Source organism: Aptenodytes patagonicus, chromosome 2, assembly GCF_965638725.1.
Source record: "Aptenodytes patagonicus chromosome 2, bAptPat1.pri.cur, whole genome shotgun sequence".
NCBI lineage: Eukaryota > Metazoa > Chordata > Aves > Sphenisciformes > Spheniscidae > Aptenodytes > Aptenodytes patagonicus.
This window is the reverse complement of record NC_134950.1, coordinates 159,951,697-159,967,530: the sequence shown is the minus strand read 5'-3', so window position 1 is coordinate 159,967,530 and position 15,834 is coordinate 159,951,697. Positions and strand designations below refer to the sequence as shown.

Here is a 15,834-nt window from a genome sequence, read left to right as displayed (position 1 = left end):
ACATTCAAAACCACAGAGAGTGCAATATTTCCATTCTCGAACTTAAACTTGTTTATTTTTTTGAGTCCATATGAGTCTGAATTTGGAAAACCCAACTGCATCTAAAACCAGTGTGGGAGATCCACTGAAAACAGTTGGGTTTTCTGTTATCTCTTTATGAATAAATGAAAACATTATAGCAGAAGTTGCTCTTTATCCTTCATGCAAACACAACAGTTGTGACGATTACACTTAGCAGAGGGTGGATTTTGTGAGTCTGTCAGTATTTCCATTTGCTGGTTCAGTCATATACTTTTCTGCCAAAATGCCAGGCTTTGCTAAGCCTACAGACTAATTTAACTTCAGTAGGTCATCCAGTTAAAGCTAAGAGCAGAATTTATCCATTTGCATTAAACAAAAACTTTATGCTTTTTTGAAAGATTATGCTTATATTGGCCTTTAATAATTGGGCCAAACTCTCGGCTGATGTAATTTGACTGAGTTCTTAGGCGTGATATTCCAGCAGAGAATTTGATCATAACATTTACATTTTTATAGCTATAATGTAATGTATTTTACATGTAGAGCTACATCTATAGCTAATGCACATAATAGATATATAATTATGAGCATAAGTATACATGCATGTATAGATATACACTGATAGTGTAATAAGTATGCATCCAAACGCACACACTTTGTTTTCTGTTTGTGATAGCCATCATTTGCTATTAGTTAACACCCTAAATTGAGAATGGTGAGTGTGTTGACATTTTATGTGCCACTATAGAATAATTATGAAATATTTATTGTATGGCAATTATTCTGCATAAATATATGTTGTATTTACAGGACAGAGCAGAAAGCCACAGAGGGGGCTGTGACACAGAAGTTCTGCAATGACATTCAAAATAGTAGAAATATTCCTAGCAGCTTTTAGGGCACTTTATCCAATAGGGTGCAGACGAGCTAAGTTTATCTGCATGATGGTCGGTTTGCAAGTTTTGTGGTAAATGATCCAATAAGAGCGGAGTGGATGTATTTTATTTGCACACTGAAATTCGATTGGCAAAAATGTTGCAAAGACAGTTTATATTTCTGTCACACTGTAAAAAGCAACTAACGACCCATGGAGAATTTGGGAAAATGTCCTATTTACATTCTGTCCTATATATATGGTCTGTTTTTGCATACAAAGGAGGTCTTTGTTTCCGCAGGGTTTGTCAGCACTTGCTAGTTATTCCCCACCAGTAGCCGTAGTCCTCTGTAGTATCAAACTTCATTTCCACATGCAAGATTTTTGTGATGTATATACATCGGGTGCTACGGTACCTGGCGATTTTGTCTGTACAGGACATGGTGATGAGCTGCTCTCCCAGCAACACGCCGTCCCACGTCTGAGCTGCGTTATGACACCGGACGGGTATGGTTCCTTCTCCAGACTCAATCTTTGTTCGGAGGTGCCCACGGTATTTCCTCACTATGTGCTTGCTGCTGTTCACTGGGCAAAATAAACACGAGAGGCAAAAATTAAATGTTTTTAGAAAGAAGTTGAGAGGCTGTGTTGATGCCATAGCTTGCATTTGCAGAATCACCTGTGGAGGTCCTTTAAATTGGATGCAAAATTACGTGAGATTACAGCCCAAGAAAGCAGCACAATGGAGCAAAGTATGTGCTTCCTAGCATGGTTGTCTTTTCACATCAATCAAAACTTTCACACAGCACATGCTGAGCTCATGTTCCCATTCCCATTCCCTTCCATATTTAAGAAGAACAGAGGTGCTGTGTTTTTTAAAGAAGTAGTACGATTTCTTGTTTTTACGCCATGCTTACAGGATTGAGCTGTGTCAGGGGAATATTTGGAAAACCTCAGTTCGATGCGTGTGATCAAAGACTCACCTGCCTGACCCAATCCAGTCCAATACCCTAGTGTGATATTCAGTGGCATTTTCTGAATAATTTCAGAACTGAGGTTCTAGTTTGTTATCATGAAATTTCACTGAAAATTCTCAAAAGCTCAAGTTTTAAACCCTGGATCAAAAGCAAATCAAAACTTGGTAGTTATTCATTGCTTGAATTCCCTCTATAATCTCCCTAAAGTGAGGCATGCTACTGCTTTGTGTCATACCGATATCTTTTATGCAATTGCCATCTGTCACTTCAGTGATATTATATGTTTGAGTGCAAGGCAGCTGCCTTTGGGGTGGCGCAGGGCAAGCAGCTAACGCACTTGTCCTGTGCTGCAGTGAGCTTAACCGAGTCCTGCAGATATGCAGTAAGTGCAGAAGATAATGACATTCCTAAAGTACTTCACCTTCATTTTTATGAAAAGAGAAAAACTGAAGTTCATTATCAAAATCACTCTTACCCTCTTTATACTGCTACTTTACCCCTGCATATTTTGGTTGTAAAAGAACAGCAATGTAGGAGCAAGGGAATCCTCTGGGTCTGATCACTGTCTTACTCTCAGAGGGTTTCACTGGAGGCCACCTTCTCCGTGAAGCAGACCTTTCACAATTTCCCTTTAGCCCAAAGGAAAATAACGAAAGATGGTACGTGTTGGCCTTTGCTTTCAAGGAAAGGGAGCGCTGCTTCTACAGACAGCTTTTGCCCGTATTTAGAATCATAGCATCATAGAATCATTAAGGTTGGAAAAGACCTGTCAGATCATCGAATCCAACTGTCAGCCCAACACCACCATGCCCACTAAACCATGTCCCTAAGTGCTGCATCTACACATCTTTTAAATACCTCCAGGGATGGTGATTCAACCACTTCCCTGGGCAGCCTGTTCCAATGTTTAACCACTCTTTCAGTAAAGACATTTTTCCTCATGTCCAATCTAAACCTCCCCTGCCGCAACTTGAGGCCATTTCCTCTCGTCCTATCGCTAGTTACTTGGGAGAAGAGACCGACACCCACCTCGCTACAACCTCCTTTCAGGTGGTTGTAGAGAGCGATGAGGTCTCCCCTCAGCCTCCTTTTCTCCAGGCTAAACAACCCCAGTTCCCTCAGCCGCTCCTCATAAGACTTGTTCTCCAGACCCCTCACCAGCCTCGTTGCCCTTCTCTGGACACGCTCCAGCACCTCGACATCCTTCTTGTACTGAGGGGCCCAAAACCGAACACAGTATTTGAGGTGCGGCCTCACCAGTGCTGAGTACAGGGGCACAATCACTTCCCTACTCCTGCTGGCCACACTATTGCTGATACAGGCCAGGATGCCATTGGCCTTCTTGGCCGCCTGGGCACACTGCCGGCTCATGTTCAGCCGGCTGTCAACCAGCACCCCCAGGTCCTTCTCTGCTGGGCAGCTTTCCAGCCACTCTTCCCCAAGCCTGTAGCGCTGCATGGGGTTGTTGTGGCTGAAGTGCAGGACCCGGCACTTGTCCTTGTTGAACCTCATACAGTTGGCCTGGGCCCATCGATCCAGCCTGTCCAGGTCCCTCTGCAGAGCCTTCCTACCCTCGAGCAGATCAACACTCCCGCCCAACTTGGTGTTGTCTGCAAACTTACTGAGAGTGCACTCGATCCCCTCATCCAGATCATCGATAAAGATATTGAACAAGACCGGCCCCAAAACTGAGCCCTGGGGAACACCGCTCATGACCGGCTGCCAACTGGATTGAACTCCATTCACCACAACTCTCTGGGCCTGGCCGTCCAGCCAGTTTTTGACCCAGCGCAGAGTCCACCTGTCTAAGCCGTGAGCTGCCAGCTTCTCTAGGAGAATGCTGTGGGAGACAGTGTCAAAGGCCTTACTGAAGTCCAGGTAGACCACATCCACAGCCTTTCCCTCATCCACTAGGCGGGTCACCTGGTCATAGAAGGAGATGAGGTTGGTCAAGCAGGACCTGCCTCTCATGAATCTGTGCTGGCTGGGCCGGATCCCCTGGTTGTCCCGCTCATGCCTTGTGAGCGCCCTCAAGATGAACCGCTCCATCATCTTCCCCAGCACCGAGGTCAGGCTGACAGGCCTGTAGTTCCCCGGATCCTCCTTCCGGCCCTTCTTGTAGATGGGCGTCACATTGGCAAGCCTCCAGTCGTCCGGGACCTCCCCCGTTAACCAGGACTGCTGATAAATGATGGAGAGTATTTCCACCTCTCCAGTGTATTTTTCCATGGCCTGTCCCTCAGCTGGACTAGAGAGGGCTTGTGCTTGTGACGGTGATGCTCCTCAGCCCTCAGTGGGCTACAGGGCTGCTTGGGTTCCTGGCACCAAGTAACACGGGGGTGTCACAGGTTGTGGGGCTGATCAAACCTCCGGCTGTGAGCAGCAGGCTCTGTGCACGCTCCCTAGCCACCTGCTCTCTCCCTGTGTCATTTTTTACTGCCTTTGCTTTGTATGACCATTGTCTGTGCTGCGAGCTCTGGTGGAAGCAATTGATTGGCTTTGGCTGCTGCCAATGGATGGTTTACAAAAAGGGAATGGGAAAATAAATCGCTTTGGCCCATTGGGATTAGCAGAGGCAGCGAACATGTGTAGAACAGCAGAGTCAGCTGTGACCTGCCAGCAGACAGGCGGCTGAGCCCCCACTGATCATTGCCTCTCCACTTCCTTCCTGCTTTTTTAAAATTTAAGATGGGGATGTGTATGCCAGCAGCAGGCTGGACCAGGTATCAATTGGATTGAGTGGCCGTGGTCGAAACCAATTCCCACCCAAAACCAGGCTCCATCATATCCAAAATGTTTGCAAATACTGTAGGGTTGGTTTGTGCTGCTTCTGGAACCAAGTTTGGGGGATGGTGGTTATTGCACTGCCATCCCCATCAGCAGCGGTGTCCCAGCTGGGGACATGGGGGTACTTGTGCGCAGTTGTCACAGAGCACCTCACAAACTGAGACACTGCCGTAACCACCAGACTTGGAGTACTGCGGCTTCTCAAACTTCAGTCCTGAGGGAAACTGGGAAGAGCCAATGAAGACAAACAAAAAATTCAATAAGCAAAAATGCCAAACTCTCAGAAAGGTCTCACATCCCTCTCCCCTCAAATTGCTGGGCTGTGCCAACACTGTCGTGAAAATATTTTCATGTACATCCCTCTTGCCTGGGGTGCGTCCTGCAGTATCGTTCAGAGGATGCTCTTTGGATGGGATTAGCTATCTGGGAACTGGTCCGTATTTTTCTTGGGACTCTGTGGGGAAACTTGTTTTTTAAAAACTTCAAGCAATGGTGAACAGCATTTTTTATTATTAAACAACAGAGTCATGGGGAAGGTTCCATGAAATTTGGACAACAAAAGGAGAAAGTGATCACTTCTGCTTAGCAAACACATCTCACTGAGCAACAGCAAGAAATGTATAGCAAAACCACTTTGCCTTAGTGTGCGTACACCAAGAACTGATGGCACGGCAGAGCTAGACCTCTGCCAGGGAAGCAGTGAAGAGTGACTCAAGAGACTATTGCTGTTTCGGCTGGTAGAAAGTTTGACTTTAAGCAAATCACTTCTCTTTTCCTAAGCTTTCCCGCAGGTATAATGAAGATAATGATGCTTCCTTCTTCTGCAAATTCATTTAAAGGTACTGCTCAAAAACTATTTATGAAAACCAGATGCTATCCTTTCAATAAAGATCTACCACAGGAGTCCGCCTGCTGGAAATCCCCCAGGACAAAATGAATTTTTAGTGTTTCTTTCTCCATCTTTTTTTTAGAAGAATGTTTCCTCTTGCTAGACCTTTCTCTCCCCATTTTCCACCTTTCTTTACATTCCTCTCACTTTCTCAGCTCCCACTCTGACCTTCCCCTGTAGGTGCATTGGTCTCCTAGATTACTCTCTTTTTCGGCAGTTCACCATGTTGATACGTCTACATTTTGCATGCATACAAAGGGACATGTAACTGCTAGGGAATTTTAGTGACTGCATGACAAGATGAGCAGCCCATCGTTTATGTGACTTTGATTTCACTATGTAAATATTACCTAGTGAGGGGCAAAGCATCCCACAATGTGCTGACAGAGATAAGGAGAGAGCCAGTTCAAGGGAAGAAGAAGAAGAAGCAGCAGCCCTGCAAACAACTGTTGAGCACTTGGGGAATTTAAAGCATAGACCAACAATTTGAGGGGAAAGAGATCTGAAACATTTCTGTGAGACTGGGTGGTCTGCTTATTTAGTTTTTTATTTGTCTATTTGGTCTTCTCAGTTTTCCTCAGGACCAAAGGAAATACAAAGGCTGTATTTCACCAGTACTCCACGTCTGGTTGTTATTGTAGCATCTCAGCCCTGGCCTGCAAGTACCAGAAACTAAATAATAAAGTTTTTAAAAGCATTTAGGAAGTGCGTGCAAGTGCACAGACCATCTCAGTTTCCAAATGCTCATATTAACTCAGCCCACATGTCAAACTTTGCTCCTCGTAATGTGTGTTCTACCCAGGGTGCAGCCAAGCAGATGGCATTAGCTGATAGGATTCAGGCAGCTGTGGCCAGTGTACGCTCACCCTGGGATACACTTCCACAGCACTGATAAGGGGTTTTAGCTGCTCAACCGCTATTAAATTCAACGGATAGGGTGTGACTAAAACCCTGTGCTGTACTGCCTGTCTCAGGCTGCTCACATTACTGGGATAGCCGGCACACATGCCCAAAAGATGATCTGTAGTGTTTATGTAAAATACTAATAACCCAAAGCTCTGAATACTTTCAGATTGACAATGATTAAATAAATCCAGATCCGCAATTGGAATGCACTTAGTTCTTTTTTAGCATGTCATTAAGTAGCGTAGGAAGATATAAATATTGAACAAAGAAAAAGATGAGGCTCTGTGTGTTTTGCACTGAAGCTGCAGACAGACTCTAGCACATAAGCTGCTTGCCAGCATAAAAAATGCAGTCCACTTGCTGGCACAGCCTGCTATGGATCATTTTAAAGCAGTCTCAGAAATATATTTATTTATGCAACTTAAAGTCACAAACTACAGCCTACTGCTGTTCTGCTGTTCAGTATGATCAAAGCATCAGTGACTATGAGCATTTCTGATCTTTGCCGTGCTGGTTCTCCAACTGCTTAATCTCAACTAATTGCAGGGGAGAAGGCGTCTGAGGATGCCACTTCAACCAGAACAAAATGTCAATTCAAACCGGAATTGGAAAGGACAAATTTAAAAATCATTTGGAGTGGATTTATGGTGTGTGCTGCACTCAGATGTGGAAATTACTCCTGAGAGTTCCTAAGATAAAAAGGCGCTGGATTATTAATTATTGGATTATAAATTTACACAGGTGCCTTGTCTTTAAAATCAGTGAAACCCACTGATTTCAAGGCTCACCCCTTATTTTCATATTTTCTGCAGGACCAGTTCTGGCTCAAATGGTGATGAAAAAAGCCACTCCATATTTATTATTTAGTTGAAGAGTGAAAAGGAAATGGAGGGTGATTAAACAAAATCACACAAGTAAGGCTCTGTCTGAAATTTTGCATGACTGCCTCAGAGGTTCATTTTCTATTTTCCTGCTTCAGTGGAGGCTGTTCTCTCCTCATGAAAGAAGAAATAAAACAGCCTACCTTGCATTTTTTCAGTGCTGGACCCTCCATTCATCAGCATGGTTTATAAAGCTTCCTTACAGTGGTTTGAAACAAAGGGGTGGAAAGAGAAGTGTTAACATCTGACTGCCTTTGTATGTTGATGGTTATTAGAGATGCACTTTCCTCAAGCAGATGCTGAATAAATGTACACTATTACTGTTTCTGGAAGTGTTGAAGTGAGCATCATGGCACACTGAATGCTTTGCATATGTCTCCTTTGCTGGGTAGGGTGGCTGGTCAAATAAATCTCTGCTGTGTCGTGCTTTGGTGACCAGCAGAGAGCGAGGCTAAAATGCAGTGGGCCAGCTTTTGAAAGCAAGAAGCTGAAAGGATATTCTGAAAGATATCAGGTATACCATGACCTGATAAAAGATGTTACCTTCAGTGTGTTATTCTTTCTCCTCATCATTAAACTTCAAATAACATTTTTGAATCTTTCTACTTCTTCCATAATTTTTCATCTGCCAATAGTTTCAAGTGATGTACAGACAAGGTGTGAAAACAAAGGCAATTTGCCTATTCATAGTTCATCAATATGTGGCGTTTAATCCATAAGAAGGATCAGTGATGGGAAAAACTTGAAGTTTGAATTCAAAAGAACAGAAAGGAAATGACTGCACTATTTGTCTTATCTGTTTTAAGTACGTATTAATTAAATTATAGTTTTTGGTTTGAGCTGTGTTGTTAGAGATAGTAATTGTAGGAAGGGTGTAAGAATGGTACTCCATCATAGTAAAGATCATCACCAAGTGTTTTAATGAAAACTCTTCATTTTGTTCCATCAAAATACCTTCATATATGATCACTGAGGGGCAAAATTTCATCTGTTCAGGTGTCATAGATTTTACAAGGACTTTTTATTATTTTTGTAGAATAATATGAAATGTGTTGAGTGCTCATCCTAGGGAGAGGTGCTAGAATACCTTTATGAAACTAACGGCTGGAGGGGAGAACGGCACTCTAACACATTGAAATCCATTTTGCCATTGTGCTAACTTCTAAGTAAGCCCTGGTCTCTCAGCAAGCTTTAAGCCCTTGGGACAAAAAAAAAAAAAAAATAAATCTGAGAAATAGATCAAAATATTTACCCTACAAACTAGTTTTCTCTAATGTCTGTCTTTGGGGAACCCCTGGGATCAGAATGTGAGTAACTAGTTAAAATTCTCCTTAAAACAATTTGTTGGCAATAAAGTCATGCACCGTTTCCTCTGTGAGTTATAAATAACTGTTACAGGCAAAGAGGAATGAGCAGTACTGGGTCAGGCATGGAGGAGATCCTTGATGCCACCTACAAACCCAGGCTGCAGACTCCAGCCTGCTCTGCAGTAGAAGTGCATTAGTATGTTGAAGCCAAAAGCACAAGATTTATCAGTGGAATTAAGATTCTGTGCATGTGGCAATCAAGGAAAGTACAACTCAAACACTTCAAGATTATTATTTTTAATTACTAATTGCTCCTCTCATCTAAAATCAGATGTGCAACACCATTGCTTTGGAAGTGCAGCTGCCCCTGCAGAGCAAAGTCTAGAGACCTGGCAAAGGGCTGCGCTGGCACTGTGAACTGTGTGACGGAGAAAACTTCTGCCTCTGAAGCCTTCATGAGCCTTGTCACCAGCCACAGAGGCACATTAGCTGGTCTCCAGCAATGATCAGCTCATCTTTGACAGTGTGGGGAGCTGATGCTGGTGCCTGGGTCAGCGGCCGAGCAAAGCCAGGGCAGTGGCTGGAAGCTGCATGCAGAGAGCAAGATGCCCCATCAGTTGGAGGCCAGTGGGGACCAGTTGTTCACCTATGTCCTATGCTATGCGTCACTGTATCTTTTGCCCATTTTTTAAAAATGAAAAATGTTTTCTCTTAAAGCTAGGCTTTATCTTTTAACTATACGTTGTGTGAAAAATTGTCAACACCACTGGAATTGCCCATTTGGTGAAAATTCTCTCCCCTGCCATGTTTTAATCAAAAAGTTTACACAAACATAAAGGGAATGTGTTATTCATCATAACCCTCTTTCTTTTATCAACAAAACATGCTGTTATTCATGTGGCTTTGGGATTTTTGTTGTTTGGAAATTGAAATCTTCAAGAGTGATTTAAGAAAAATGTTGTGAAAGAAGTAGCAAAATATGAAAATAGAAAATGAACGCCATGAGACAGAAAAAACATAAATCTGTCAATAATATTGACAGATATTCAGCCCCCCTGTGACTGGTTTGAGCCTAGAGAGGCTGTGGTTCCCGCTGTATCACCAGACATACCCTAGTTCAACTTCAGCTTCTGGAGCTGCAGATGGAAATTACTGAGTAAAGTCCTACAGCCTCTGGCTGGAGTAATTCCATCTAGATTATCAGGAAAGAGTCCCTGTTGGCCTTAAAAATCTATGGATTGTAATTGCTAAATTATTCTGAATAATGATATAATAGTGCTTAGAATATATAGTGCTTTCCATTTTAATATCCTACTCTGCGCATTAATTGCCCTTCCTCGAAGTTGTGACAGCTGGATACCTTTTATTGCCATTTTACAGGTATGGAAATTGAAATGACCAGAGTAAGGCAAGTAGCAAGTAAGGCTAGCTAGAGAAGTACCAGCAGAGTCATGGTTAGGATTGTTTGTCACTCTTACACAGCTGTTTTCAGAGTTCTCTCTTCATAAGACATTAAGAAACTCCCCAGGACTTGAAGGGCTTTCAAAAGTCCCACAGAGATCTTAACTGGACCTGGAGTTGCCTGACAAGCTTTATAAAACTCAGCTCATGAGCTTTACCTGTGACTCCCACTCAGTGGGAGGGTAAATTAGACCAAATTAGATCCGAGTGGGTGTAGTTTTTGCCCACAGGGATTTTTCCCAACTATATTTTGATCTGCTCCACCCAAAATATGTACTGTAATTAGGCACATATCTCTAGCAGGGTATGGGATGTTGGGGGTGGAACTGGGGCAGCTGTATCCAGGAGCATGCGGTCTCTTTGTCCCTGCTTCAGGGGACCTTGGAGAACCTCAGACATTATTATTCTGTGGGCTGGACAAACCTGGCGACAAACAGCTTTTCTTGGTGAAATTTTCTACTACTATTCTGAAAGCTTCTCAGCCATGGCCTTTTGCTGATTAATGTAGCTTTTTTATCACATCTGAACATTGCGTCCAAATGCAGCGTTTTACAAAGCAGCAAAACCCATAACAAAGCAGAATCAATAAATACAGTGCAATTCCCTTTGGCGATTCAAGCATTCTGTTAAAATTAGGATCTGATTATAGCTGTGGAAACCTGTTTTCCTGAATCCTAACAAACACATTTTGCTTTACGTGAAAGCTTTTCAAAGCTGTAGCCAATGCTGGCTTTGAGCAATCCATACTTTCCAGCATATTCTTTCTCTTTTCCCAGATAGACACACACTGCGCTGACACATCCTTCTAAGAAATCTTATTTTCTACTTTAAAACTCCCCCTGAAACAACGAAACCCAAATAAGCAAAAGCAGCCAAGAATATCACAAGGAGAGGGAATTGGGACATTTTCAATGCATTGTCAAAGCCAAAGAGTTTTCTCATGATGTATCAGTTCTGACAAAGTTTTATAACAGAGACTGAAGAAAGGGAGCTGTCTAGCTCAGTTGATAGTGAATTCACTGGAGCCCTGATCCAGGACTTGGGAAATACAAGTTCAAGTTGTTCTTTGAGTCTAAGTGGCCTTGAATGAAAAAGCTCACCCTGAACTAGGCATGGAAGGAAATGAAGTAGGGTTTTTTCTACCCCTTGTTAGTGTGCTGCTGACCAGGAGACATGAAAAATACAGGATGCAATCCCACTTTCACACAATTATTTTATTTCAAAAATTTGCCTGAGAGGTTTTGATTTCTTTCCAGCCAGTCAGTACTTTGAGACCTGAAAGTTGTCCATGAAGTGAAGTGGTTATTCACTAGTCAGCTTTAGCAAAACTCCACTAAAAACCTAACTACCCAGCCTGGTGGAGATTAATAACAAAATATGAAGCAAAATCACAGGTTGATTAATTGGCACTGAAAGCTTTAGGACTTCCAATGTAGCAAAACAAGAGCTTCTTTCAGAGGTGCATTCTGGGGTCAAGCACGGTAATACCAACAATAAAACCATGAGTGCTTTCACAATTTCACCACACTCTTTTTAAGCCTCGACATCATTAGTTTCTCTGTCAGGTTTAGGGGCTAGAGCTGACCCTAGGGATTGGCAAAAGGCTTAGCATGGCAGGCTGTGTAGGGCATCAGACCTCTCCTTTGGATTACCAAAAGCGATGGGATTTCCAGCAGACAGAACACCTGGACCACGTATTTGCAGACCCTCTGGCACTGCTGCTCTGTCTGAACAATAGGTCTATCTGAACATGGAGATGCAACAGCTGCTACTTCTGCGGCTTTTCCCTCAGGTGGCATCAGAAGGGCTGTAGGGTTCACAGCAAAGGGCTTGGGATAGTCCCTGCCTCTGCTCCTTCTGGTCCCCCCGACATGAGTCTTTCCTCTCTTCTTTCCTCCGTTCTCTCCCTCCCCTGCAGCCTTGGAGGAGCAGAGAGTGAATAGGAGATGCTGGGGGAGGACAAGCTTCTTACAGTGCTGGAGATGGGTCAAACCAATGCCTGCAGGTCCTGTGTGGGTGCTGTGCATTGGAAGAAGGAGAGGAGCTCCACTCATCCCAAAGCTTTCCAGAGTCCCCCCACCCCTCACAGGCCTTTGTGATGGTGTGCTTCCCCCACCCAACCTGACCTTTATCTCCTGTAACCCTGCCTAAGTGAGAACTACCAGGGGCAGTCGTTAATGGATGCTGATGGTGATGCTTCGTCCATTAAGGAAGTGGATTCGGGATCCAGATAACAACACAATAGCCCTTGGTTATTGTGAGAAATACGCCCACCTAACCACAGTTATCAGTATGTAAATATGACTATGAGTCAATCATCTTACCCCTATAAATAGTGAGCAGCCCAAGAGCCCTTTGAGCTCTCCTGCATGGCAGCGGGCTGCATGCCAGGATCTCCCCTTGAGTAGGGATGCCTCTCAAGGTTACTCCTCGAGGTTGAGAGATTCCTTGCCACAACAGATCCTCGGTAAGTGACTAATAGCATACTAAACTTTGAAATCTTAGCTAAGTGATATAAAGGATTGATTGCGCATATATAATCCTTTAGACATAAACCGTTGACCAAGACTGGGACTAGGATTGGATCCAGCCGCACCTGAACTCCTCTCTGAGAAGTTCAGAAAGCAAGGGGGTCCTTTCTGAACCTCATGACTCAACGGGAGGGTCTCCCTGACAGTAATGTCTGACCCTGTCCTCTATGCAGTAAATAATCAAGTGTACCTTGCCATCGAATCTTGTTCACTGTCTCATTTACCATTGAACTTTGTTAATTCACGCTTTAACTCACTGTTTTCTATCAATAAAGTATTGTTGCTTCTCTCTTACGAGTGAAGTGCAGTTTCACTCCATCCGCGACAGCCTTACGTTGCTGTCTCTTGCCCACTCCCCCCATCAAAGCTGAACATCACAGACCCCCTTCCCCGCCAAACTTTCCCATCCTCACCATAGCTGTCCTGTACCAGGGTCCCACTGATCCCTCTCGGCCACATTTCCTTCTCCTGAAATCCCTTTGCCCACCTTACCCAGAAAAAGAAGGCTCCTCCACAGTCCCAGCATGGACTTATGTTGGATGTTGGGGAGAAATCTTTGAACTGGCTACATGCAGCACCACCTCCACACCTGGGAAGCCCTGAGCTAAATCAGACCACTGCTCAGACCTGCAGTGCTCGCGGGGACAGAGGGCCACTACACCTGGGCTGGGCTCTGCTCTCATCTTTGCCCATCCCGGCCAGGAGCACACTTCACCTCTGCTCCCAGCCACGGGTGATGGAGAGCACTAACCAGAGGGGACAGCCCTGTGACTGTCCTTTCCCTACCAAGTTAACTCGAGTGAAAGCAGCTGCACTCTGAAACAGCATTTCAGCAGCCTGGGAGGGTTGAGTTAGAAAACAAGGCAATTACTTATAAAACTGGTGACTGCTAACAGACCCAAGCAGGGACGTAAGCTCCTTGACAGGCCAGCTCCTAGTTAACTGTAGAAAGTTTTTACATTTCCTCTGTATTTACTTGGGTAAATTGAGGCTGTGTCAGTGGCGCAAGCATGAAGGGGCCTTCGCTTCAACAGGACTTGATCTCAAAGGAGGCTGACAAAGGGTGCTGTGCTCACACCCTGAACCCAAACCTTTTGGATCCATCCCAGTTTAGTCTTAATGAAGTGAAAGTACAATTTCTCCTTACTTCCTTTAATAACCAGTTCCCTAGCCCCTGAAGTAATCCAACAGCCTCATGCTGCGTCTGCAATTTCTGCAGCATCCTTTACAAGACAAAGCAATCTAGGTTGACCACAAGAATTCATCCAGTGCTAGGATTATTTCTCCCGAGGCAGTGTTCAGCATTACAGCCTACAGTGCTGTGTGCATTTTTTTTTCTTTCGTGTTACTTCTGGGCATGGTTCTCTGTGATAATTTTGTTCTGAGGTCCCCCAAGGTATTGTTCTGCTCAGTCATATGCAAAATAGGAAAATAATGCACCTTCATCCCAGTTCCACAGACGGGCCATTCATCAGCATAAAATCAACTTTACAACCTAGGAGGAAGCTGCTCCATGCACTGGCTAGCTATGAACTTCCAATGTGGTCTCCCAAGCTGCAGCAGGCCAGCAGTCACAACGGAGTGATACGATACCTGGGAGCACTTGTACAATGGAAACAAATAATAATGTCCAAGTCCAAGGGATGACCTATGGTTACCCTTGATTTTTGTAACAAGGGCAGTATATCAATCTGTTAGGACCTGCATTTTCTTGTAGTTACAGATACCCAATTTCTTTTCAGATGACTGAGTTATTTAGATGGTTCTTGAAATGCTTTTCCCCCCTTTTCATCTACTCACAAGAACAAAATTTGTCCATTTAAACAAAACATAGGATTGGCAGAAGAAAGGCACAAATTTCTTCCCCTTGCACATCCAATAACTTTAACCAAACTCAATGCTTTTGGGAGGGATTTTAGCCCAGCTCGTGCCATAAGTATCCTCATTGTATTTGCATCCTGATACCTGCCTGCAGGACCCTGAATGCAGAGCTCTGGGGCTGAAAGTCTCCTGACAGTCACAGGGGGTCATCTGTGTCCATCTTTTGTTGATGGATGGGCTCCTTAGATGGCTTCTGTTTGAACCTGGCCCTCTCCGGCCACTCTGCTCAGGATATGACTTTCAGAGACTCTAATCTGGGGATCATATACTGATGCAATCTGGGTCAGCCCCATCTGAACAGAGTGCTGAGTCGCAGTGTGAGCAGGGCAACACTTTGAGGCAGCCCCAGCTTTGGGGGTTAACACAGAACATTTTATCCAAGAATGGGATGTAAAATCCAGCAGCCAGAGTCACAGGCAGGGAAAGCACAGGTTTGCTCCGTGAAAGCACACTTGAAGTAGAGAGCACAAACTTGTATTTCCAGATACTCTTCGGTTCCCCAACTTCTCTGAAAACTGCAGTGCACATCTTCTCCCCATCACACCACCTACCAAGGCAATGATCCAGCTCACGTGATTGCAAGTGGATTCTGTTTAGATGAGAGCTCTGTCAAATGTGTGTGCATGAGAGCTTCAGCACAGCTGTAGGTTAATAGACAAGCAGGAGGAAGACCCCATGTGGAGCAGATGCAATGGTGTGTTTCAGACCTAAAAGGAGCATGGGATAAAACAGGAGCTATCAAGGAGTCAATGGTACAAGGCAATACAGCATGTTAGCAAGAGACAGAAAAGCGGCCCAGGGGAGAAGAATGGAGACAAGCCCTGGGGCAAATTCTGTTTGTCTCTTTGGCAATCCATGTAGTGAAAAAGAGAGAGCGCATCTCTAGAAGAAAGATGGACAATGAGGTAAAATCCTGCCAGGGAAGGAGGAGTGGGGAAGTGGAGGATTTATTAGCTCAATTTTTTAAGCAATTCATTTTGCTTTTCAAGAGGCTTTAAAAAAAAAGGCAATGAGTCAAGAAGCCCTAAATTAGCTAGGAAGGCACTTTAGCAAATTAAGGGCTTGATTATTCTGTGGTTTGCCCTAGATTCAGGAGAAGGTGTAAAATATGCAACAAATATTACAGGGCTAGCTGCCCCCATGGCTGCAGCTCCACCTCATGAGCTGGAGCGTGTGTGCTGTAATGGAAAACATCAGCCCCTTTGAAACTTCCAGGAAACCCACGTTAACTTGGTGCTGTGATACTGCCCTCAGGAGAAGTCAGAAATCCAGGCATACCTTGCTTGGATGTACACAAAGGGTACTGGAAAAGGAGATGT

The 15,834-nt window shown here is 44.2% G+C and overlaps 1 protein-coding gene across 1 annotated transcript in view; it reads right to left on the bottom strand.

The window, feature by feature from the left end:
- Nucleotides 1-15,834, bottom strand: part of ADARB2 (adenosine deaminase RNA specific B2 (inactive)) — a 327,269-nt gene that overhangs the window by 23,681 nt on the left and 287,754 nt on the right. The window contains exon 7 of the mRNA XM_076331882.1: nt 1,312-1,480. Within this exon, the coding sequence (XP_076187997.1) occupies nt 1,312-1,480 (169 nt within the window). The remainder of the gene's footprint in view (nt 1-1,311; nt 1,481-15,834) is intronic.